A 23,565-nucleotide genomic window follows, 5' to 3' on the forward strand; every position below is an offset into this window, starting at 1 on the left:
AGACGCATGCGCTCTGAGTTCTGGTTCCCCAGCATGGGTTCCTTGCTCCCTCCGGTGTTGCTGCTGTGGCTCCTGTCCTGCCCCAGGCTTCAGCTAGGTCAGTGTGTGGCTCTGTGCCTATATCACCCTTATCCTTGAACACCTGAAAGTGACTGTATCCTGCGCTCTAGATGCTACCCTAACCTCGGAGGGGGTTTGCAGGGTCTCGGGCTACTTGCTGGGGCTGGCCATCATGAAACTGCACTTTTTCTTTTTTTTTTTCTTTTTTTGAAGCAGGGTCTCTTCTGGTATTCAGCCCTGTCTGGGGCGTTGGGAGTAAGGCATTCTGATTTTCCTTTTCTCCATTTCCATGTCTTGAGCTGGTGCACTCGTGTGACTCGTAGCTTTTATTTGTAGAAAGCTTTGAAAGTTAAAGATACGCTTAAGTCACATACATAGTAATCGGATACTCAAAATGTTGTTTAAATGCACCTTTTATCTCTAGTTACTTTTGGATTCAGTTTTTCTTAGGATATTTTATGTGTATGAGTGTTTTGCAACCTCGTATATAGGTGCACCACGAGGGTGTCTGGTGCCGGCGGAGGTCAGGTTGGATCCCTACAACAGAAGAAACATGGTTATAAACCACTGCTTGGGTGCTGGAGACTGAAAACGGAGCGTCTTCGAGAGCAACAGGAGCTCTTATATACTAATATCCTATTTTATTTTATACTTGAGGCAGAGGCTCAACTATGTCGCCTTGTCTGGCCTGGAACATAGACCAGGCTAACCTCAAATTCATAGAGATTCAAGCACTCTCTCAGCTAAGCTACGGCGCAGAGGCCCCTTGTTTAGGGGTTTGGTTTTTTTTTTTGGGGGGGGGTGAGGGTGGGTTATTTATTTATTTAATTATTTATTTATTTATTTTGGTATAAAGGTCTTGACTGTGTAGCCCTAGCTTGTCTTGAGCTTGTGATCTCCAGCGACAGCTTCTTTAGAATTGGGATTATAAGGCATAAAATATGGTCTTAGATTGTAGTTTGTTATGTGACAGAATCTCACTATGTAGACCAGGCTGGCCTCAAATCACAAAGATCCATCAGTTTCTGCCTCTGTATGCTGGGGCTTAGAGGTGTCCACTTTTTATGTATGTGTTTGTGTGCCGTGAGTGTACAGATACTGGCAAAGGACAGAAGATTTAACCTGGTCCTTAAAAAAAATTTAATTTTGGCTTTTAGAGACAGAGTTTCTCTGTGTATCCTTGGCTGTCCTGGACTCATTCTGTAGACCAGACAGGGCTCAAACTCAGAGAAATGCCTGCCTCTACCTTCCAAGTGCTGGGATTAAAGGGCCACCACTGCTCAACCCTAAAAATATTTTTTAAAATGTTAGTTTGTTAAATTACAATCAAACTACAGTTTATATTGCAGCTTGATATTTCATTCCCCTTTAATTTGAGATCTCCCTACTCACTCGGTTTTTTTTGCCCTCTCGGGATTATTCTTGAGATGGGTAGAATTGTATCAGAATGAGAAGAGGGTTAAATATAAGACCCTGAAAAGCAGGGTCTGGTTGCTTATACACCTTTAATCTCTTGAGAGGCAAAGGTAGGTAGATCTCTGTGACTGCCAAGCAAGGCTAGTCCATCTATATAGTGATTTCTTTTCAGGCCAGCCCAGGGTTGGAGTGGGGTGGGAGTAGGGTGACCTTGTCATCAAAAACTAAAATAAGGGAAAAAAGCAACTAATTTTAAAATGAGAAGCTAGGGTCGAGCACCACATAGCATATGTGAGACCCTGGTTTCAATTCCCTGTGACACACACATCAAGTTCTTGAGCCTGGGGCACAGTGCCACATGCCTGCAATCTTAGCATTGGTGAGGCAGAGATGGGAGGGTCCCTGGGGTGAAGGAGCTGTAGAATTGTTTGGGTTGTTTTTTTGTTTTGTTTTGTTTTGTTTTTAAATCAGAAAGATTGCCATGCAGAAAAACCCTATCTCACACAAAAATAAAAAAGTAATATGCACATAAATTATGGGTGTGATTCATTTGTACAGTGCTTGCTTAATGTGAAACCTGATTTCCATCCCCAGCATCACATGAACTGGGCCAAGTGGTACACACCTACCTGTTCCCTGTCATCAGGAAGTCAGCATCATCCTTGGATACCTAGTTCTAAGCTGGCCTGGGCTGCATGAGCCTTCATCTCAAAAATAAAACAGTAAAGTGTTCAACAGTACAAAGGGAGAGGGAAAGAAACAGCATGAAGTGTGAGTGGTGTAGTGGCTTACGTACTAATCCCAGCACTTGGGAGGCAGAGGCAAGCTGATGTCTGTGAGTTCAAGGCCAGCCTGAACTATATAGTAAGACCCTGTCTCCAAAGGTCAGAGCGGGTGGTAGAGGGAGTGTGGGTGAAAAATGTACATGTATTTGAAGTTACAGTTTCTAAATTGACCTAGCTGAGGCAAGAGAGGTATGTAAGTAATCAAGTATGGTCTGGAGAGGTGACTCGGCAGTTAAGAGCACTTGTTGTTCCTGTAGGACGAGGACCTAGGCTTGGTTCCCAGCACCCACATGGCAGCTTGCATCTGTCTTGTTCCAGATGACTCAGTGCCCTCTTCTGGCCTCTGTGGGTACCAGGCATACTCACTCACGGTAGATACACACTCATAAAATAAACATGTTTAGAAAGCAAAGAGTTGCCAGGCAATAGTGGCGCACGCCTTTAATCCCAGCACTTGGGAGTCAGAGGCAGGCAGATTTCTGAGTTCGAGGCCAGCCTGGTCTACAGAGTGAGTTCCAGGACAGCAGGGCTACACAGAAAAACTATGTCTCAAAAATTATTATTATTGTAAAATTGAACTAAACAAACAATGCAGCCCTATCTCTGTGCATATATCTGTATGCGTTACTAGCACCTGTCCTGTTCTGCAGGACATGCCCAGGATCCTGCCATGGTGCATCTGCCAGGTGGCCGGTTTCTGATGGGGACAGACGCTCCAGATGGCAGAGACGGTGAAGGGCCTGCCCGGGAAGTGACAGTAAAACCCTTTGCCATCGACATATTTCCAGTCACCAATAAAGACTTCAGGTATTTCCAGTTTTTCGGTGCAGGGCTAAGGGTTCTTTCTAATCTTTCTAATTCTAACCTTTATTCCTAATAAAGAGATAGCTATGAGAGATTGATCCGAAACGCAGCTTACAAATCACGAAAGATAGACTCTCGATTTTTATTTTTTAAAGTTTAGATATTTGTTTTCTTATTTTATGGCACATGAATGCTTTGCCTGCGTTTAGTGTGTGCACCCACGTGCAGACCTGGTGCCCTCGGAGGTCAGAAGAGGGCATTGGATCCCCTGGAACGGGAGTTGTAGGAGGTTGTGAGCTGCCGTGTGGTTGTTGGGAATCAAACTTGAGTCCTCTTTGTTTAGCTGTCCTGGACCTCACTGTGTAGACCAGACTGTCTTTGAGCTCAGAGATCTTCCCACCACTGCCTCCTCTGTGCTGGGGTTAAAGGTGTGGGCTGCCACCTTCCCTAACCCACTGTGAGGAACCGCCCTCACAGTCGCCGTTACAAGATGGCGCTGACATCCGTTGCTCGTAGTAAAATGTGCCCAGGCGTCAGGGTATCATTCCATTACCTGAGCCCTGCCTTTCTCGTGGCGTTAACTGACTGATAGTGGGCAGCCAATCCCAGTGGTGCACGTCTCCAACGTTTTTTCGCAGCCTATAAAAGGGAAGGGTTTTCTGCTCTCTGGGTCTCCTCTCCTGAAGCCGATCATCTATCTCTCGAGATGTATTAAAGCTGTACTGCAGAAGGATCCGAGTGGCCTGCGTGTGTTTTGCTGGCGAGACGGTAGCGTGGGTCAACCCACGTCTTTAAGAGCAACAAATGTTTGTGACTGTTGAGCCATCCCTCCAGTCTGATCCCAGTTTTTAGAAGTATGTAATACATGAACCCAGAGGACACCGACTGCATTAGTTAGTGGGTTGGCACATGCTTTTGTAGCTTTAAAAGGAGCAAACTGAGGGTGTCTCTCACTGTGAAGAACTTAGATAGCAGGGCCTTTGGTTCATTGCCTAGCACTGGAAAAAAAATTCTTTAAATTTAAAATCCTTAAGTTGAGCTCTGACCTCCATGTGAGCACCATGGCACATATGTTCACACATACACACACACACACACACACATCCATGCATGCTCGTGCACACACACACACACACATAATAAAATGTTAAAAAACTAATTAGTAAAAATAAAAAGGAGCAAAACATGTTGATACTGATACAAAAAGAGAGAGAGAAAGAGAAAAGAAAGGAAAGGAAAAGAAGAGAAAAGAAAAGAAAAAAGAAAAGGAAGCCTGGCGCACGCCTCTAATTCCGGCACTTGGGAGGCAGAGGCAGGCATCGAGCCCAGCCTGGGCTACAGAGTGAGTTCCAGGACAGCCAGGGCTACACAGAGAAACCCTGTCTCAAAAAAAAAGAAAAAAAAAAGAAAGAAAAAAGAAAAGAAAAAGAAGCTGAGTCCATTGCACAGTGCTAATGGAGAAAAGCCAGACGTGGACACTGTGCTGAACAATTCAATGTATGTGACATCTTTGGAGCAGGGATTGGTGGTGCGGGTCTTATATCCCAGCACCAGGGAGATGGAGACAGAACTACAGGTTGAAGATGAGATTGCCGAGGTAAGTTTCAGGCCAGCCTGATCCACAGAGAGGACTGGTTTCCAAAAATAAATGAATGAACAGAAACCAAAAAGATGTTTGCAGAAACATGTTTCCTCAGTCTAGTCTACACGGCACGTTCCAGGCCAGAAAAGACTACACAGCAGTGGTTCTCAACCTGTGGGTTGTGACCCCACTACCGAGTCAGACAGCCCTTTCCAGGAGGTCACCAAAACCTCAGACTCTTTTTTTTTTTTTTTAATATATCACACACATACATATGTCACATATGTGGTTTCTTTTTTTTTTTTTAAGATTTATTTATTTATTATGTGCAAGTACACTGTAGCTGTCCTCAGACACTCCAGAAGATGGCGTCAGATCTTGTTACAGATGGTTGTGAGCTACCATGTCGTTGCTGGGATTTGAACTCCGGACCTTCGGAAGAGCAGTCGGGTGCTCTTACCCGCTGAGCCATCTCACCAGCCCCCTCAGACTCTTACACTGTGACTTGGAACAGTTACAAAATTACAGTTATAAGGTAGCAGCAAAGATAATTGTATGGCTGGGGGTTGCAGCACTAGGAAGGTTAAGAACCACTGCTGTGCACTCGGGACGCAGAGGCAGGCGGATTTCTGAGTTCGAGGCCAGCCTGGTCTACAGAGTGAGTTCCAGGACAGCCAAGGCTACACAGAGAAACCCTGTCTCGAAAAACCAAAAAAAAAAAAACCAAACCACTGCTGTACAGTGAGTCCCCATCTTTACAAAACAAAACATTGAAGACCTCACAGAACTATAACCACAAAAGACATCTTTACTAACATATTCTAGTTTAAAAAAAAAAAAATCGGGTCAGGTGTGTTAGAAACAAAGAATAATGATGGTGTTGCACAAAGGAACACACAAATCGAAAGCTTGGCAAGGCAATTCTTTTTGTAAAGATGTATTTATTTATTATATCTAAGTATACTGTAGCTGTCTTCAGACACTCCAGAAAAGGGTGTCAGATCTCACTATGGATTGTTGTGAGCCTCCATGTGGTTGCTGGGATTTGAACTCAGGACTCTGGAAAAACAGTCAGTGCTCTTAACCACTGAGCCATCTCTCCAGCCCCAGGTTAATTTCTTGAAGCTTTTGAAAACTTGAAAGAGTTTTCACACGAGGCTCCCTGGAGCAGAGGACAGACATCAGGAATAGGATGTGGAATCGTAGCCACTGAGCCAAGTGAACTCTCTCTTTCCAGGGAGTTTGTCAGGGAGAAGAAGTACCAGACTGAAGCCGAGGCATTCGGGTGGAGCTTCGTCTTTGAGGATTTTGTCTCCCCTGAGCTCAGAAAGCAAGAAAATCTGATGCCGGTGAGAGAGCCTGGTCACGGAGGGGATGGAGGTGTGGGAGCTGGATAGACTTCTGAGGGGGAGGGGTCACCTGGGGGGCGTCTTGGAGGAGCTGACAAGACAACTGCTCAGTTAGCTGGAGCAGCCAGGGCGGTAAAAGCCGGGCCTGGAGATGCCTGCCTGTAAGCCAAGGCAGAGTAGCAAGGTCAAGCCTAGCCTGAACAGTTTAGGGAGACCCTGGCTCAAAATGGATTTTTTTTTAAGGGACAGCTGTGGGCCAGTGGCAGATGCTTGCCTAATAGCATGTTTGTTTAGTCCAGGTGAAGGACAGAGGAAAAAGATTTCTCTCTATTTTGTCTTTGATTTGAGGGTCTATGGGAGGGGGCTATTGTGGATTTTTGTTATTGTTATTTTGTTTTTTGTTTGGTTGGTTTTTCTTACTTAGTTTTGTTTTTTGAGACAAGATCTCACTATGTAGACCCTGGATCTTGTCCTGGAGCTCACTCTACAGACCAGGTTGGCTTTGAACTCACGGAGATCCAAGGGCTGGATTAAAGGCGTGTGCCACCACTTGCCCAGCTTCAGACTAGCTTTCTGAGACTATGTAGCCCAATCTGGCCTGGAACCCACTATATAGTCAAAGATGCTCTTAAACACCGGATCCTCCTGCCTCCGAGATGACCAGTATACATTATTAGGCAGGTTTTATGCCATGATGGAGACGGAACCCAGCACTTCTTGCAAGCACTCTGGCAACTGACCTAAAAGCCCAAACTTTTAAAAGATTCCATCTAGAGCTAGGTGTGAGGGTTGTATACATTCAACTCCAGCACTCTGGAGGCAGAGGCAGGAGGATCTCTGAATTTGTGGCCAGCCTGGTCTACAGAGTGAGTTCCAGGAACGCCATGACTACAGAGTGAGACCTGTCTCAAAAAACAAAACAACAATAAAACCCCACAGCCCACAGTCTGTGTTCTACTTCCAGTGTGGGTCAGGTCAAGAGGGGACCTCTGCTGGGTCAGATCGATTTGCCCTGATAATGTTTTCTGTCTCTGCAGGCTGTTCACTGGTGGCAGCCAGTGCCAAAGGCATTTTGGAGGCAGGTGAGTTTTGCTTCCTCTGCCTCATTATCGATAACACTGCTGAGTTTCATTCTGGAAACTTGGCTTCCCTAAACCCGTAACTTGTCCAGGAATACTTTGATATGTTTTCTATTTAAGACAGGGTCTCTCTGTATAGCTGTGGCTGGGCTGGAACAGGCTCTGTAGACCAGGCAGGGGCCTCAAACTCAGAGATCTGTCTGCCTCTGCCTCTGGGTACTGGGGTCACATGCATCACCTCTCTGCCCCGCCAGGAATGATGAGTCAGGACATTTTAGGAGTAACCCCGTTTCTTCTGCTGTAACTCTTTTCCATATTTCCCACTGCTCTCTTTACTGAAGAATCCATCTTTTTGTCTCTCCCCTCCTCCCTCCTGTCTCACGGCATCCCACTCTGTAGCCCAGGTTCCTCCTTCCTCAACCTTCCGAGTGCTGGAAATCCAGGTGTGTGCAACCGCTTGTCTCTTCCGTTTCCCCCTCACCGAGCTATCCTTCCCGACCTCCCTCCTCTACCTAATATAAAAGCTGAACTGCGTCACCCCGAGCCAAGCCAGGTTTTTTTTTTTTTTTTTTCAGCCTTTCCCTAGATCCCAGAAGCCTGTCTCACTTCACCCTGTCTGTCAGCCTGCAGGTCCCGGCTCTGGCATCCGAGAGAAACTGGAGCTTCCCGTGGTACACGTGAGCTGGAACGACGCTGGTGCTTACTGCGCATGGCGGGGGAGACGCTTGCCCACAGAAGAGGAGTGGGAGTTTGCAGCCCGAGGGGGCTTGAAGGGTACGTGGGTCATCTTCCCGCCCTGTCCTGCACTGGCTTGAAAGGATGGGGCTGGTCCGAATCCCGCCCCGAAGGGATTTTCGAGTCCCCTCTCGTAAGGATTTTTTTTTTTTTTTTTTTTGAGACAGGTTTTCGTTTCTCTGTATAGCCCTGGCTGTCCTGGAACTCACTCGGTAGACCAGACTGGCTTCTAACTCAAGAAGCTCCGCCTGCCTCTGTCTCCTGAGCGCTGGGATAAAGTAATCTCTGCCCAGCTAGAGTAGTGATTTTAACGTGGGTGACAGTGTAGGATAAAAAGACAAAGAAATCCCACCAATCCCTGAGCTCACTCTAGCTCAGGATCTGAAAGCTCACCACCCATCCTAACCCTGGAAAAAATCTCCACTCTGAAAAGCCCCTCCCCACCACCAAGAAATCGTATCTAAAGCCTGCCTTCTGCTTGGGCCCTCTGCTGCTTCCCCCAACCCCAGCAGAGGCCGCCACACTCCCCGGTTCTCCCTCTCAGTCTCTCCCCTGAGGTTTGTTATGCAGTGTGACTTTGTGGTATTCCTTGCCTCTTGACTGCCAGGATACCTCTCAGAGCATGGCTGTAACTCGGGGAGCTTGACTGCATTTCCTCAACACTGCTAGATGGGTCCTGCTCTACTGCTCCAGGGGTAACAAAACACAGTCTGAGATGTGGGAGAAGCCAAAGCTGGGGTTTTCAGACTCCCGGGTACATAGTCCTCCCTGGGGTGCCACACATAGGAGTTGGGAATGACAGATCAGGGGTCCACTGGCCCATGAGGAGGCTGAGACTGGAGGCTCCCAAACCTTTGGCCATCTAGGCGTTGCAGAGTTAAGAGAAGTTGGGAATGGAGTAGGGGCTACAGGCTAAGGACAGTTCTTAGCCCTGGGGCTGGGGGCAGAGGGAGCTCTCGCTTAGCTCAGTGGTGATTGTCCTTAGCTTGATGGCGGTTGTCTGGAGTACAGATGGACTTTCTGTGGGAAATTTAGCTGTGGTTTTGTAGGCTAAGGCCTTTTCCGTGTTCCCCATGGCCATGGTAGATGAAAGAAATAGTCTATGGTTCTAAAATGTTAATGACTGTTCATCGTGGAAAATGGATGAATACTGATGTCTCAGGGTAGACCGGAGATTAAATACCTTTTGCAGGGAGGAATGTCTGGGGAGGGAAGCTTATTGGCTAAACCCTCAGGGCCTCTAGGTACCTCATTAGCATGGAGAACTCTGTTTGGGGCTACATGACGGAAGTGGGGAACATGGCACCTGTTCCGGACCAGGATTCTGGCAGGGAGCGGGGAGTCGCATAAGTCTCGGATGTGTGCGCACCAAGTCTCCAGGTCTCAGACCCACTCTACCTTACCAGGCTTTCTGGCATGGTCTTAGCATCCCACACTGTTAACACTTTTGCTAGGGAAAATTTGCCCCTGCCAGAGCAGAGCTGTAACACTTGCATTGGGGAAACCTTCTCTTTCAGTAGCTGGAACAGAACTTTTAACACTTCCGTAGAAGCCTTTCCCTTCAGAGCTGTAAAACTTACATATGGATCAGTTGCTGGTCTATAGTTTCATCTCTGGTCCAGGACAGATCCATCACCTACAACATACTGACTGTGAAAGCTAAAAACTGGGGAAAAACAGACATTAGGGGGCTAGAGAGAGATAGCTTAGCTGTTAAAAGCGCTGGTTGCTCTTCCAGAGGAACTAGATTCGATTCCCAGCACCTGCAGAGTGGCTCACCACCATCTGTAACTCCAGTTCAGGAAATGAGCGCCCTCTCCTGGCCTTCATGAGCACTTCATGGATGTGGTGCGTAGTCGTACATGCCCACAAAACACTCATACACATAAAACACTTTTAATTTTTGGGGGGGGGGTGGGTGGGAAGGGTTTATTCAGCTTACACTTTCCACATTGCTGTTCATCACCAAAGGATGCAGGACTGGAATTCAAGCAGGTCAGGAAATGGGAGCTGATGCAGAGGCCATGGAGGGATGTGACTTGCTGGCTTGCTTCCCCACTTTTAAATTTTTTATTTTAAAAAAAGAGATAGCCGGGCGTGGTGGTGCACGCCTTTAATACCAGCACTTGGGAGGCAGAGGCAGGTGGATTTCTGAGTTCGAGGCCAGCCTGGTCTACAGAGTGAGTTCCAGGACAGCCAGGGCTACACAGAGAAACCTTGTCTCGAAAAAAAAAATTTTTTTTAATTAAAAAAAGAGATTAAAATTTTTATTCCTTTAACTTTGTTTTCTTTTTATTTGCACATGTGTCACGTGTGTACAGGTGCCCTTACAGGTCAGATGAAACTGATTCTCCTGAAACTGGAGTTACAGATGGTTATGAACTGCCATACGTGTATACTGGGACTGAACCCACATTCTATGAGGAAATAGCAAGCATGCTTAACTGCTCAGCCATCTTGAAGCCCTAAAAAAATATTCTTAGAAAGTCAGACATAGTGGCACCAGGGCTTACATCCCAGCACTCAGGAAGCAGAAGCAGGGAGATCTCTTGTGAGTTTGAGGCCAGCCTGGTCTGAACAGTGAGTTCCAGGACAGCCAGGGCTATAGAGTGAGACCCTGTTTCAAAACAAAAACAAAAAACAAGAAACCGTTTACACGGTCAGGACTGCAGGATGACAGACTTATGAACAAACCTGGTGATGGGTCTACCAGTGACTCGCTCTCCTTTCCACAGTGGTGATGCTCCTGCCTCAGCCTCCTGGGTGCTGTAATCCCAGTCGTGAGATAACAGGCCTAAACACTAACAGGGCTTCTCTGTGTAGCCTTCGCTGTACTGGGACTGGCCTCAAACTCAAGAGATCCGCCTGTCTCTGCCTTCCAAGTGCTGGGATTAAAGGCCTCCGCCATCACCACCTGACTAAACAGCCCAAACAGCAACTCTTTAATGTCTGTAGAAAGGGGGTGAGGTTTTTGGTAACTCTTCTGTCTGTCATCCTGCAGCCCCGACGGTGTAAACTGTCCTTAAAACGGAAACCCTTTCCCCACCTAAGCACTTGAACACACTTGTGAAACACAAGGTTCCATCATTAATCAGTTAGAACCTGTTGATGTTTGCCCTTTTAAGTCCAGCTAACAGGTTCCTCATACCTTTCTCCACCATCTGTGTGTACATTCCCACACACACACTCACACACACACACACACACACACACACACACACACACTCACACACACACACTCAAGAGTCACAGGTGCTCAGCAGAGGAATGAAATCTGCCTTCCAAGGTAGGGGAGGGGGTGGGGCCTGGCCTGTGATGGAATGATGTCAGCCCTTCTTCGCCACCTCCTGCCTTCCTTCCTGTTTCCTCCATTTCTCCCCCTCCCCTCAACCCCCCTTCTCAAATTCTTTCTCTTTTTTTGTCTCTTTGCCATTCTGTAGGTCAGGTTTATCCATGGGGGAACCGGTTCCAGCCAAACCGCACCAACTTATGGCAGGTAAGACCTAAGGAATTGTTTTCCATCCCTGCCAGGACTCAGAGTGCTCTGTGGAACAAGGCCAAGGGCACAGAAGACAGTGCTGAGTGTGGCCTGGTGAGACAAGTTTGTCCTCCCAGGCGGAATCACAAGTTCAAGGCCTTCTTGAGCAGCTGACTAGGAATTTAAACATAGGTGTACCCTGCCTCAAAAAGAAGAAAAATATGTTAACATGTGTGTGTGCCCATGCCTTGGCACACTTGTGGAAGGTGGAAGACAACTTATGGGAGTTGGTCCTCTCTTCCTACCATGCTGGTCAGGGGATCGAACTCAGGTCCTAGGCCTTGGCAGCAGACGCCTTCACCTCACCAGTACCTTTACGGCATTATTAAACATTCACTTAAAACAGACAGGTGGGGGCTGGTGAGATGGCTCAGTGGGTAAGAGCACCCGACTGCTCTTCCGAAGGTCCAGAGTTCAAATCCCAGCAACCACATGGTGGCTCACAACCATCTGTAATGAGATCTGACTCCCTCTTCTGGTGCGTCTGAAGACAGCTACAGTGTACTTACATATAATAAATAAATAAATCTTTAAAAAAAAAAAAAAAAAAAAAAAAAAAACAGACAGGTGGTGGCAGCGCACACCTTTAATCCCAGTACTTTGGAGGCAGAGGCTGGGGGACCGTTGTGAGTTCCAGGCCAGCCCAGTCTACAAAGCAAGTTCGAGGACATCCTGGGTTAGATAGACCCTGTCTCTAAAAACAAAACAGCAGAGAACCAGACAGACAGACAGAAATAAGTGTAACAGACTATCACATATGGTTGAGCAAATCACAGCCAATCATCTTCCCTCGTATAGGAGCAGCTACTCTTGTGTAGTGGCTGCAGTTTGTTGGACGTGTGTGATCTCTGCACGTGTGTGCACGTAGGTGTGTATGGAAGTCAATGGTTCATGTATGGTTTCTTTCTCAGTTGCTTCACCACTTTGTAATTTTAGGATTTAAACCAAATCAATGCTCATAAAATAAAAATTAATAAATTTAAAATTTAAAAATTTTTAGCCAGGGGGTGGTAGTGCATGCCTTTAACCCCAGCACTCAGGAGGCAGAGGCCAGCAGATCTCAGAATTCAAGGCCAGCCTGGTCTACAAAGCAAGATCTCTCTGCCCCCACAGCACTGGGGATGCTTGCCACCACACCCTGATTTTATATGGTTCTCAAGATGTGAACTTGGGTCCTTCTGCTTACAGAGTGAGCCGTCTCCCCAGCCCCTGGGCCCCAGTATTGATGAGAAGGAACCAATCACATGAGCAAACACAGGTGACTTTTAAGTCAAGTCAGGAAGGGCAGTGGGAGAGCATGGGCTCCAGTGGTTCCATCGCTTTTAAGGATGGAGGAGCTGGATGGGCGGAGACAGCGCTCTTTCCGAAGCCCCATGGAAGGGAACTGAGGCCACTCTTCCCTCATGAAGCAGCAGAGTGTAGTGACCCAGGTTTTCCTCTGGACAGACAGGAGTACATGCCTTGGGACAGGCTGATAAACCTTTCATTGTCTTTGTCAGGGAAAGTTCCCCAAAGGTGACAAAGCTGAAGATGGTTTTCATGGACTGTCACCAGTGAACGCTTTCCCCCCACAGAACAACTACGGTAAGACCTCCTTTCACACACAGTGCCTGACAAGGTGGCAGAGGAAAACTCTTCCTCCCCGATCCCCTGGCCCCCGTCTTCCCCAGGGCATTTGGTGGGGAGGAGAGTCCCCTGCCTCTCCATCTGATGGCCCACTGCTACTCTGTAGGACTGTATGACCTCATGGGCAATGTGTGGGAGTGGACAGCGTCCACATACCAACCTGCTGGCCAGGACATGCGTGTCCTCCGGGGGGCATCATGGATCGACACCGCAGACGGCTCTGCTAATCACAGGGCTCGGGTCACCACCAGGTAAGGGTCCGGGGACCACAAGCCTCTGCCGCCATGGCCCAGAGTTGGGATAGGAGCTGCTTCTGCACCCCATCCTGTCTTCTCACGCCAACCCCTCCCTCACCAAGCTCTTTCTGTATCCAGCCCCCACTCCTCCCACCCTTCATGCAGATCCAGCCTCCACGCAAATTTGTAAGAGGAGCAGGCCAGAGCTGCTGAGTGTGGGAGGTAAACATGGGTCCCTGAGACAGCCTGGGGACTCTTTCCTGAGACTCAGAAGCACTGAGGGGACAGGGGGAGGTCTGGCAACCTCCTGCTGTAGGCTCCCTTCCCATACCTAGCAGGGGCAGAGGAAGGAGACAGAGTTGCTCATCAGTCCATCACAGCCAGGAGATCTGAGTTAACCGTTAACCGACTCATCAAGCTGCCGGATGCAGAAAAAGTTACTGCTTAGAGTCATTTTGTCAGCAGGGAAGTGCTGGGGCGGCTCGTCTCGAATGGTGGACAGTGGTAGCTCCCCCATGGTTGACTTCTGGTCCCTGGGGCTTCTGCCTCACTCCCCATAGATTTAGTTTGGTGGGCCATGGCTGAGACGCCTCAGGCTTTCCAGTTGCAGATTATAGGTTTGGAAGATGGTGAGCCCCTGTTTATCAGAGCAGACTGACTGCCGTGTTAGTCAGGGTTCTCTAGCATAACAGAACTTACAGAATGCGTTCCTCTCTATGTATAGAAAGGGGATTTATTGGAATGACTTACACAGGCTGTGATCCAGCTAAGCCAACAGTGGCTGCTTATGAATGGATGGTACGAGAAACCAGTAATTGTTTAGTCCATGAGGCTGGATGTCTCAGCTGGTCTTCAGTAGATGCTGGAATCCCAAAGAAGTAAGCCCTAATGGCACTGAAGGAATGGACTTATTAGCAAGGTGTATTCCTCAGGGTCACAGAACTTATGGAATATCTCTTATACTGAGGAAATTTATTATGATGACTTACAGTCCGTAGTCTTAACTCCCCAACAATGGTCAACTGTGAATGGAGAGTCCAAGAATCTAGTAGTTGCTCAGTCCCACGAGGCTAGTTGTTTCAGCTGGTCTTCTGTAGAAGTAGAGTCCAACAGATGTGCTGGCAAGTAAGTGCAAGCAGAAGAAGAGGAGCGGCTCTTCTTCCAATGTCCTCATGAAGGTCTCCAGTAGAAGGTGTGGCCCAGATTAAAGGATCCACCACTCCTGGATCCGGGACTTGTTTTGTCCCAGGCTGCCAGAGATCTCCTTGCCCTTAGTCTCCTGGGATTAAAGGCATGTACTACCTTGCCTGGGCCTAAGCTTTTCGTGGCCATTATGTCTCAAAATCTCTGTACCAAGATCCAGGTTAGAAACTTGTGTCTTCCAGCCTCAAGATCTGGATCACAGGTGAGCCCTCCATTTCTGAATGGTAGTTCATCCCAGATATTGTCAAATTGACAACCAGGAACAGCCACTACACAAGGTGAAAGCAAGCAGGCAAAGAGGGAAAGTTTCCTTCTTCCAGCAGAAGGTGTGGCCCAGAGTAAAGGCCCGCCTCAAAAGATCTGGATTGGGCCGGAGAGATGGCTCAGTGGATAAGAGCACTGGCTGCTCTTCCAGAGGTCCTGAGTTCAATTCCCAGCAACCACATGGTGGCTCACAACCATCCGTAATGAGATTTGATGCCCTCTTCTGGTGTGTCTGAAGACAGCTTCAGTGTACTTACATATAATAAATAAATAAATCTTTAAAGAAAAAAAAAAAAGAAGTGGGTCTTCCTACTTCAAGTTGAGCAAAAATCCTCACAGGTATACCCCTCCATTTCTGAGTTTTAGTTAATTCCAGATGCAGTTGAGGTGACGACCAAGAATAGCCATCACGTGCCGTGCAGCTGTGCTGAGCTGTTCTGCTAAACTTAGAGTGGTCACTAAGATCACCCTCTATTGCAATCCTTTGTGGCCACCCACCGCCCGACTCTGTCCCCTTCCCCCTAGTGGCAGGCACACTTGCTGGACTTGACCTCAGACCAATCATGTTGGTTATGATTCAGTTGCTGTGAAAAGACGCCACGACCAAGGCAACTCTTACGAAAGCAAGCATTTAATGGGATTGCTTACAGTTTCAGAGGGCTAGTCCATGGCCATCATGGTAGGAAGCAGAACATGGTGGAGCTGGAGGGGTACTTGCGAGCTTCACATCCTGACCCACAGGCAGCAGGCAGTCAGAGACCCTGCCTGGGCCTCTCATGGGTTTTTGAAACCTCAAAGCTAATCCCTTGTGATAGTTCCTCCAACAAGGCCACACCTCCCAACCCTTCTAAAACAGTTCCACTCCCTGATGACTAAGCATTCAGGCCATTCTCATTCAGACCACTACAGCTCCTCTCTTCTCGACAGATCCCCACCCCCAGCAGTATGCACCTCTCTTCCTTCTCCATCCAGGATGGGAAACACTCCAGACTCAGCCTCAGACAACCTGGGCTTCCGCTGCGCCTCCAGTGCAGGCCGACCGAAGGAGGACCTGTGAGCAGCCAGACCGAGATCTCCGAAGCACCCTCTCAGCACTGTACCTCCGTGACCATGTTCCAGAGGCAGCTGGCTACCAAGCTCATGCGTCTGAGGGTGGCCTTTTGAGCCCCTCCCCTCTGACAGACACAAAGAACACTCGGACTGCAAGAAGGGACTGCAGTAGCCTGGAAGATGAGGACCTGGATGACCAAGGCTGGGAGCTGGGCTGTCTCTTAAGTGCAGTATTAAGGACAAAGGAACCAAACCCTCCAGTGTCCAAAAGATGACATTTTTTAAACTCTCTCCCTTTTTGCTTTCTCCCTGGCTGGTTCAGCTTTCACTTCTGGGAAATTCTGCAGAAGGAAAATGCTTCCTTTGTGAGGTGTGCCAAAGCCTTGCTGCCAGAACCTAGCCTCGCTGGCCTCTGAAACGAGATACTCAATATGTGGCAAGGCTGGTCTCGAACTCTCGATCCTCCTACCTCAGCTTCCTGGGTCCTGCTGGGATTACACACCACGCCCACTATTTAAAAGCCCCAGTAAAGCAAATGATTTATGAAGTGAAGATGTGCATTGTGGGAGAACCAAAGTCAGTGCCCCTCTAGGAAGACAAATGCCAGAACCTTCTCTGAGAGTTAGCTAATCATGTAGGGCCTTCTGTGTATCCTGCAGACATGTCCCTGAAGAAGAACTGGATCTTATGAGGTCAATAAATCCTTTTTTTTTTTTAAGATTTATTTATTTATTATATGTAAGTACACTGTAGCTGTCTTCAGACACACCAGAAGAGGGCATCAGATCTCGTTACGGATGGTTGTGAGCCACCATGTGGTTGCTGGGACTTGAACACTGGACCTTTGGAAGAGCAGTCGGGTACTCTTACCCACTGAGCCATCACACCAGCCCGAGGTCAATAAATTCTTATGTATATCAGGAAGCACAATATAATTGTTGTTTGAGATAGGGTTTCATGTAGCCCAGGCTAGCCTCAAGCTCCTTGTGTAGCCACAAATGACCTTGAACTCCTGCTTTCACTTCCTCAAATATCCATAACTTTAGCTAGACAGTTATGAGCGCCTGTTCTTGCTGAGGAGGGGTTCAATTCCTACCACCCACAAGGTGGGCTCAGCTATCTATACAACTCCAGTTTCAGGGTTTCTGATGCCTTCTTGTGACCTCTACAGGTACTGCATGCATGTGGGTTACATAAAATGCATGCAGCTAAAACATACATAAAATGCATAAATCTTAAAAAAAAAAACAAGAAAACTATAGACATCAACAAAGGTGCACAGTAGAGAAGCCAGAAGGCTTATAGCTCCCAGAATACATGTGCTCTATGCCCTTCCATTTCTGCCTATCACGGTCTCAGCTGCGTTGGATTTATTATTTATTTATTTATTATCTATTTTAGCTGTACCAGAGGTTGAATTTGGAGACCTTACACTCACCACAGGGTTACATTCCCAGCCTCATTTTTATTTTGAAATAAGCATCACTAGACTTCCCGGGCTGGGCTAGAACCCGTGATCCTACTGTCTCGGGGCAACAGGCACATGCCACAGCACATCCAGCTCCAGCTGTAATTACTGCTGTTTACTGGGAACACCCTGTGCTTCTAGAGGCAAGCCTTTGAGAGCACAGAGTAGGGCCACCTATTCCTTTGCAGAAGGCTACTTGGGGCATCCTCTTCTCACAAGTCCCTCTGTCTGCTTTCCCCTGGGCCCCCGCTGCCCTTCAGAAGTCCTCCTCCTCAGCCAAGGAGAGGAGCACAGCCTTGGGCGTGTTCTCGAAGAGGGCGGCTCTGTTCTGCTGTTGCCCTTTCTTCACCCAGTGGCCGTAGATACGGAAAGCATAGGCGTCAATGAGCCTCCGCAGCGGCCGAAGGGCGTAGGGGTCTCGGATGACGATCTCCCTGGTTACCGGCTTCACCCGACGGTACTGGTAGTAGATCTTTACTGATGCCAGCACAGTTAGACAGATCACCTGCAGGGGGCAGCACTTAGAACCCTCAGCCCGCAGCAAAGCTTGTCGGGAAACCTTAGCTGGCTTTGGGGGTGCCCTTCATGATGTCCCCTATTCCCAGGCTACAAGCATCTGTAGGGATTTAGGTAACAGGGTCGGTTAGCTGACATCCCCTGCAACCAGAAATTGAATTGGAACAGTGGGTACAAGGCATTCCCTCATAGCTTAAAGCTCTGAGAGCCTGGTGCCAGCAGGAGCCAACAGCAGCCTCCCCCAAGAGCCTTAGGGAAGGTTAAATTTCAGTACCTTGAACTTCCCTCGGGGGCTGAAGTGCCGTACTTCTTCTACTACGTACTCCTGAAAGAAAGGGTGTGCCAAGGCCTCTTCCGCCGAGCAGCGGTCCTGAGGTTGCACCACCAAGAATCGAGACACCTGGGAGAACATAAGGGACCTGAGAATATCATGGCAGCGTTCTGGAAAACACCGGGGGGTGAGTGTCGGTCCTGATTGCCAACTTGCTAGGATTTAGGACCACAATGGAAGCAGGTCTCTGGACCTGTCTGTGAGGGATTGTTCACACAGGTTGAGGTGAAAAGCTACACCCTAAATGTGGGTGGTTCCAGTTCATGGGCTGGGGCCCTGGATGGAAAAGAGAAAATGAGCTAGCTAATCCCCAACATTAATCTCCCTCTGCTTCCTGACTGTGGATGGTCCTCACAGATCTGTAGCCATAAACAAACCCTTCCTTCCTTAAGTAGGTTTTTTTTTTTTGGGGGGGGGGGCGTTTCAAGACAGGGTTTCTCTGTGTAGCCCTGGCTGTCCTGGAACTCACTTTGTAGACCAAGCTGGCCTCGAACTCAGAAATCCGCCTGCCTCTGTCTTCCAAGTGCTGGGATTAAAGGCATGTGCCACCATTTCCTGGCCCTTCAGTGGTTTTTGCTAGGTTGTTTTTTTTTTTTTTTAAGATTTATTTATTTATTATATGTAAGTACACTGTAGCTGTCTTCAGACACACCAGAAGAGGGAGTCAGATCTTGTTAGGGATGGTTGTGAGCCACCATGTGGTTGCTGGGATTTGAACTCAGGACCTTCGGAAGAACAGTTGGGTGCTCTTACCTGCTGAGCCATCTCACCAGCCCCTTGCTAGGTATTTTATTAACATTATTGAGACAGATACAGTGATCCCTCCACTCTGGAACATGCTCCTGTCCCTTGACATCTGGGGAGCGGGCGGCCATGGCCTCTCACCAAGTCTTTCACTGTGTCAGAGTAGTCATCCCACTCTGGTGAGCCAAACTGGTATTTGCCGTCCATGATCATCCGCAACATCAGCATTTGCTTCCGGTGCCAGAAAGGCGGGGAGCCAGCCAGCAGAGTGTACATGATGACGCCTGTGCTCCACCTGGAGGGTGGGCGGGGCCTCGTGTCACCTTTAGCCTCACGGGTAGGGGAAGCATGCAGGAGTAGTCTCACTGGAGTCAGGCCACCTCTTCCCCCCCAACCCCCTAGGTCCCCCAGATCACTTACATGTCCACCTCCTTCCCATAGCCAGGATGGCCGTCGTCCATGGAGCACTGTATGATTTCAGGGGCCAGATAACTGGGAGTCCCACAAACCTCTGCGGGAACGGCTGCTATCAGGACAGGACACCAGGGGCCCTCCCTTGGAAGAAGTTACCCAAGAGATCCAAGAGACAGGACAAAAACAGTGCTTGGGAGGGCTCTCCTATTTTACACTCAATAGTAACAGCAGACTACACAGGCTCGGAGGGTCACCTGTGGATTCCTAGGTCCTTTTAGGCACCCGGGCGTGGAGCTCAGGTGGTGGGAACCTGACTCTGGAACTCAGAAATTCACCTGCCTCTGTCTCCCAAGTGCTTGGGATTAAAGGCGTGCGCCACCACGCCCCGCTTTCACCTTGCTTTTTGAGACAGGATTTCTCACTGGCCTGAAGCTGACTGATTCAGGCAGACCAGCCAGCAACCCCGAGAGATCCTCCTAGCTGCCAGCCTATTGCTGGAGTTACATGGGCTCTGGGGATTCGAACTCAGGTCCTCATGCTTGTGTCCTCATTTGATCCACTGAGCCATCTCATTAGCCACTGACATGCTAGAATTTTTATTCTGGGGAGAAAATCATGCAATCTCTACCCTTGAGGCCTCTTTATGGGCCAAGGCCATACATAGTACCAGACCTCGGAGCTTCTCTCCTGGCTGCAGCTGGCAGGAAAACCCGAAGTCTGTGAGCTTTATATTCATGTTGTCATCCAAAAGGATATTCTCCGGCTTCAGGTCCCGATGGACAATGTTGAGTTTGTGCAGGGTACAGATCACCTCCAGCAGGGCCCGCATGATCTTTCTGGAGGGAGATGCATGGCATTGGCTTATTATTTTTAGTTTATTTATGTTGCTGTTGTTGTTTAAGAGAAGCTTTCTCTTTTTTAAAAAAAAAAAAAAGATGTATTTATTTTATATATGTGAGTACACTGTCAGTGTCTTCAGACACACCAGAAGCGGGCATTACAGATGGTTGTGAGCCACCAGGTGGTTGCTGGGAATTGAACTCAGGACCTCAGGAAAAGCAGTCAGTGCTCTCAACTGCTGAGCCATCTCTCCAGCTCGAGAGGCTTTCTCTACGGAGCCACAACTATCCTGAAACACTCTCGGTAGATCAGGCTGACCTTGAATTCTGAGATCGGCCTGCCTCTGCGTCCCAAATGTTGGGATTAAAGTCTTGCACCACCACACCCTGCTATTTTTATTTATTTTATTTTATTGTTACAAGATCTCCTGTAGCCCAGGTTGGCCTCTAACCTACTATGTAGCTGAGGGTGACCTTAAACTCCTGATCTTCCTGCTTCTGTCTTCCAAATTCTGGGATTGAAGGTTATATGCCGCCCCGGCCAGTTTCTGCAGTGCTGGAAAGTGAAATGTCTCAGCATGCTAGTTCTAGGCAAACACCAGCTGGCTTACTCCTTTTTTCCCTTTTTGAAACAAGGTGTCACATGAAACTCAGATTAACCCAGAACTCATAATCCTCCTGCCTCAGGCTCCCTCTTGTTGAGGCTACAGATATTAATCACCATTCTTCAATCTATTTTAATTATTTGTTTTGTATTTTTCCCAGATACTAGGGATGGAACTCAGAGCGTTATCCATTCCGGGCAAGCATCATACTACTAAGAGACATGTCTAGCCCGTTGACTCTTTTATTTTTCTTTTAAAAAAATAGAGTGCATTTATTTATTTAATGTGTGTGTGTGTGTGTGTGTGTGCCTGAGTGTACATATAAACCATCACATTTATGTGGTGCCCAAGGTGGTCAGAAGGCAGAAGGTCCCCAGATCCTCTAGAACGGGAGTCACAGACATTTGTGAGCCATCAATATGGGTGGCGCAAGTATTTAATGCCAACACGCTGCAGGCAGAGAGGCAGGCAGATCTCTGTGAGTTCAAGGCCGCCCTGGCCTTCACAACAAGTTCTAGGCCAGGCAGGGCTACATAGTGAGACCCCATCTCAAAAATCAAGAACAGGGCTCCCAATGGAGGAGCTAGAGAAAGTAGCCAAGGAGCTAAAGGGATCTGCAACCCTATAGGTGGAACAACATTATGAACTAACCAGTACCCCGGAGCTCTTGACTCTAGCTGCATATATATCAAAAGATGGCCTAGTCGGCCATCACTGGAAAGAGAGGCCCATTGGACTTGCAAACTTTATATGCCCCAGTACAGGGGATCACCAGGGCCAAAAAGGGGGAGTGGGTGGGCAGGGGATTGGGGGTGGGTGGATATGGGGGACTTTTGGTATAGCATTGGAAATGTAAATGAGCTAAATACCTAATAAAAATTAAAAAAAAAAATCAAGAACAAAGGGGCTGGAGATATGGCTCAGAGGTTGAGAGCACTGACTGCTCTTCCAGAGGTCTTGAGTTCAATCCCCAGCAACCACTTGGTGGCTCACAACCATCTGTAATGGGATCTGATGCTCTCTTCTGGTGTGTCTGAAGACAGCTACAGTGTGCTCATATACATAAAAATAAATATTTTTTTAATATTTATTTATTTATTTATTTATTTTGGTTTTTTTGAGACAGGGTTTCTCTGTATAGCCCTGGCTGTCCTGGAACTCACTCTGTAGACCAAACTGGCCTCAAACTCAGAAGTCTGCCTGCCTCTGCTTCCCAAGTGCTGGGATTAAAGGGTGTGCCACCACCGCCCAACATAAATAAAATATTTTTTTTAAGTGAGAATAACAAGTACTCTAATTGCTGGCCCATCTCTCCAAGAATAGTGGCTTAATTTTTTTTTAAAGATTTATCTATTTATTATATGTAAGTACACTGTAGCGGCTTCAGACACCCTAGAAGAGGGCATCAGGTCTCATTACAGACGGTTGTGAGCCACCACGTGGTTACTAGGATTTGAACTCAGGACCTTCGGAAGGGCAGTCGGTGCTCTTACCCGCTGAGCCATCTCACCAGCCCCATGGCTTAATTTTTGAATTTAGAATTGTGCAAAACTTTTTCCATACCACAGAACTGATTGTTCCCCTATATGTTCCTCTTCCACTTAACAGAGAGAAGATTCAGGGAAGCCAAAGCCCACATGCTAACCACACTGCATACGATGTTAGAGCTAGGATAGGCTGGGTACGGTCTAGCATCTAGAATGTAGATTGAGCCAAGGAGCTGGGAGATCCCAGAAGCCAGCATGACCTCAGCTAAAACACGCACGCCAGGCCTCCCGCCAGACCGCTTTGATGCTAGTACTAGTGCAGAAGGCGCATGCGCCTTACCTGGTTTCCTTCTCGGTTAAGGTGACCTTCTCAGTGAGATAGTCAAAGAGTTCCCCTCTCTTCATCCTGTGGGAACAAAGCGTTTCCAAGACCACCAGCGCCTTACTTGTCCCCAGACCTGTGTTGTTCCCACCCTGCTGCTGCCGAGGGCGAGGTGGACTGTTCCTCTGAGGAAAGGAACCTGGGAAGGGCGTAGAGGAGTTGTCTGGGAAGAACTGGAAGAAAAGCAAGAAGCTAGGAAAATATGGTGTCCCTGCCTATGAACATTCATGGCACCCTGGGATCTGTTGGCGCTGGGGGCGGAGGTTAGGCATCTGAGTCTCTAGCCCAGGACCCCTAAAGCCAGATCTAGAGGAGTTGGGATTTTTTTTTTTTTTTTTTTTTTTTTTTTTTTTTTTGGCCAGGAAGCAAATGGGAAGAATCAACCGTGTAAGTGTTGGGAAGGCAAAGTCTGCCCATCTAAGTTTAAAAGCCAGCTGTGGAGGCGTATGCCTGTAATCCTCGTGGACACAGGAGAATCAGGAGTTCAAGGCCAGCCTCAGCTACATAGTGAGTTGGAAGCTAGCTCGAGTTACGTGGGACCCTGTCACAAAAACAAAAACAAACGGAGAAACGGGCTGGAGAGATGGCTCAGTGGTTAAGAGCACTGACTGCTCTTCTGGAGGAACTGGGCTCGGTTCCCAGCACCCATGTCAAGGCACTAACAATTGTGTATAAGTCTAGTTCCAGAGAATTCAAGAGAGCCTGTGGTCTGCACAGGTACCAACACTTGCACATACCCACATACAGACACACCTGCACACATACACACCACACTCACACATCAATGATGATCAAAACAAATGATTTAAATAATGAAGACACAGGCCAGATCTGAAGGCACACACCTTTAGCTCCAGCACTTGAAAATGCCCTACAGGCTTGCCTACCTTTGGATTTTCTTTTTAAAGAATTATTTATTTATTTTATGTATATGAGTACACTGTAGCTGTCTTCAGACACACCAGAAGAGGGCATCAGATCCTATTACAGATGGTTGTGAGCCACCATGTGGTTGCTGGGAATTGAACTCAGGACCTCTGGAAGAGCAGTCA

The 23,565-nt window shown here is 47.9% G+C and overlaps 2 protein-coding genes across 5 annotated transcripts in view; one reads left to right on the forward strand and one right to left on the reverse strand.

Annotated features, from left to right (window-relative positions):
- Nucleotides 1–16,962, forward strand: Sumf2 (sulfatase modifying factor 2). The gene is made up of 9 exons (NM_026445.2): nucleotides 1–97; nucleotides 2,912–3,068; nucleotides 5,885–5,996; nucleotides 7,034–7,078; nucleotides 7,699–7,849; nucleotides 11,251–11,306; nucleotides 12,848–12,932; nucleotides 13,081–13,225; nucleotides 15,650–16,962. The coding sequence occupies exons 1-9, from the start codon at nucleotides 7–9 to the stop codon at nucleotides 15,732–15,734; spliced, it is 927 nt and encodes a 308-aa protein (NP_080721.1). The 5' UTR covers nucleotides 1–6; the 3' UTR covers nucleotides 15,735–16,962.
- Phkg1 (phosphorylase kinase gamma 1) overlaps nucleotides 16,442–23,565 on the reverse strand; it is a 15,704-nt gene continuing 8,580 nt past the window's right edge. For 2 of the 4 annotated variants that reach the window (NR_145487.1, NR_145486.1), the window contains exons 5-9: nucleotides 22,472–22,537; nucleotides 19,207–20,036; nucleotides 18,928–19,081; nucleotides 17,986–18,111; nucleotides 16,442–17,700 (exon numbers count right to left, since the gene is read on the reverse strand). Coding sequence is in view for 2 of the 4 variants with exons in the window: in NM_011079.3 (NP_035209.1) it covers nucleotides 17,452–17,700; nucleotides 17,986–18,111; nucleotides 18,928–19,081; nucleotides 19,207–19,297; nucleotides 19,873–20,036; nucleotides 22,472–22,537 (850 nt within the window). In the remaining 2 variants the exon portion in view is untranslated. The remainder of the gene's footprint in view (nucleotides 17,701–17,985; nucleotides 18,112–18,927; nucleotides 19,082–19,206; nucleotides 20,037–22,471; nucleotides 22,538–23,565) is intronic. The other 2 variants (NM_011079.3, XM_011240871.3) reach the window with 2 other exon arrangements.

The sequence above is a fragment of the Mus musculus genome, chromosome 5 (assembly GCF_000001635.26).
Source record: "Mus musculus strain C57BL/6J chromosome 5, GRCm38.p6 C57BL/6J".
Classification (NCBI taxonomy): Eukaryota; Metazoa; Chordata; class Mammalia; order Rodentia; family Muridae; genus Mus; species Mus musculus.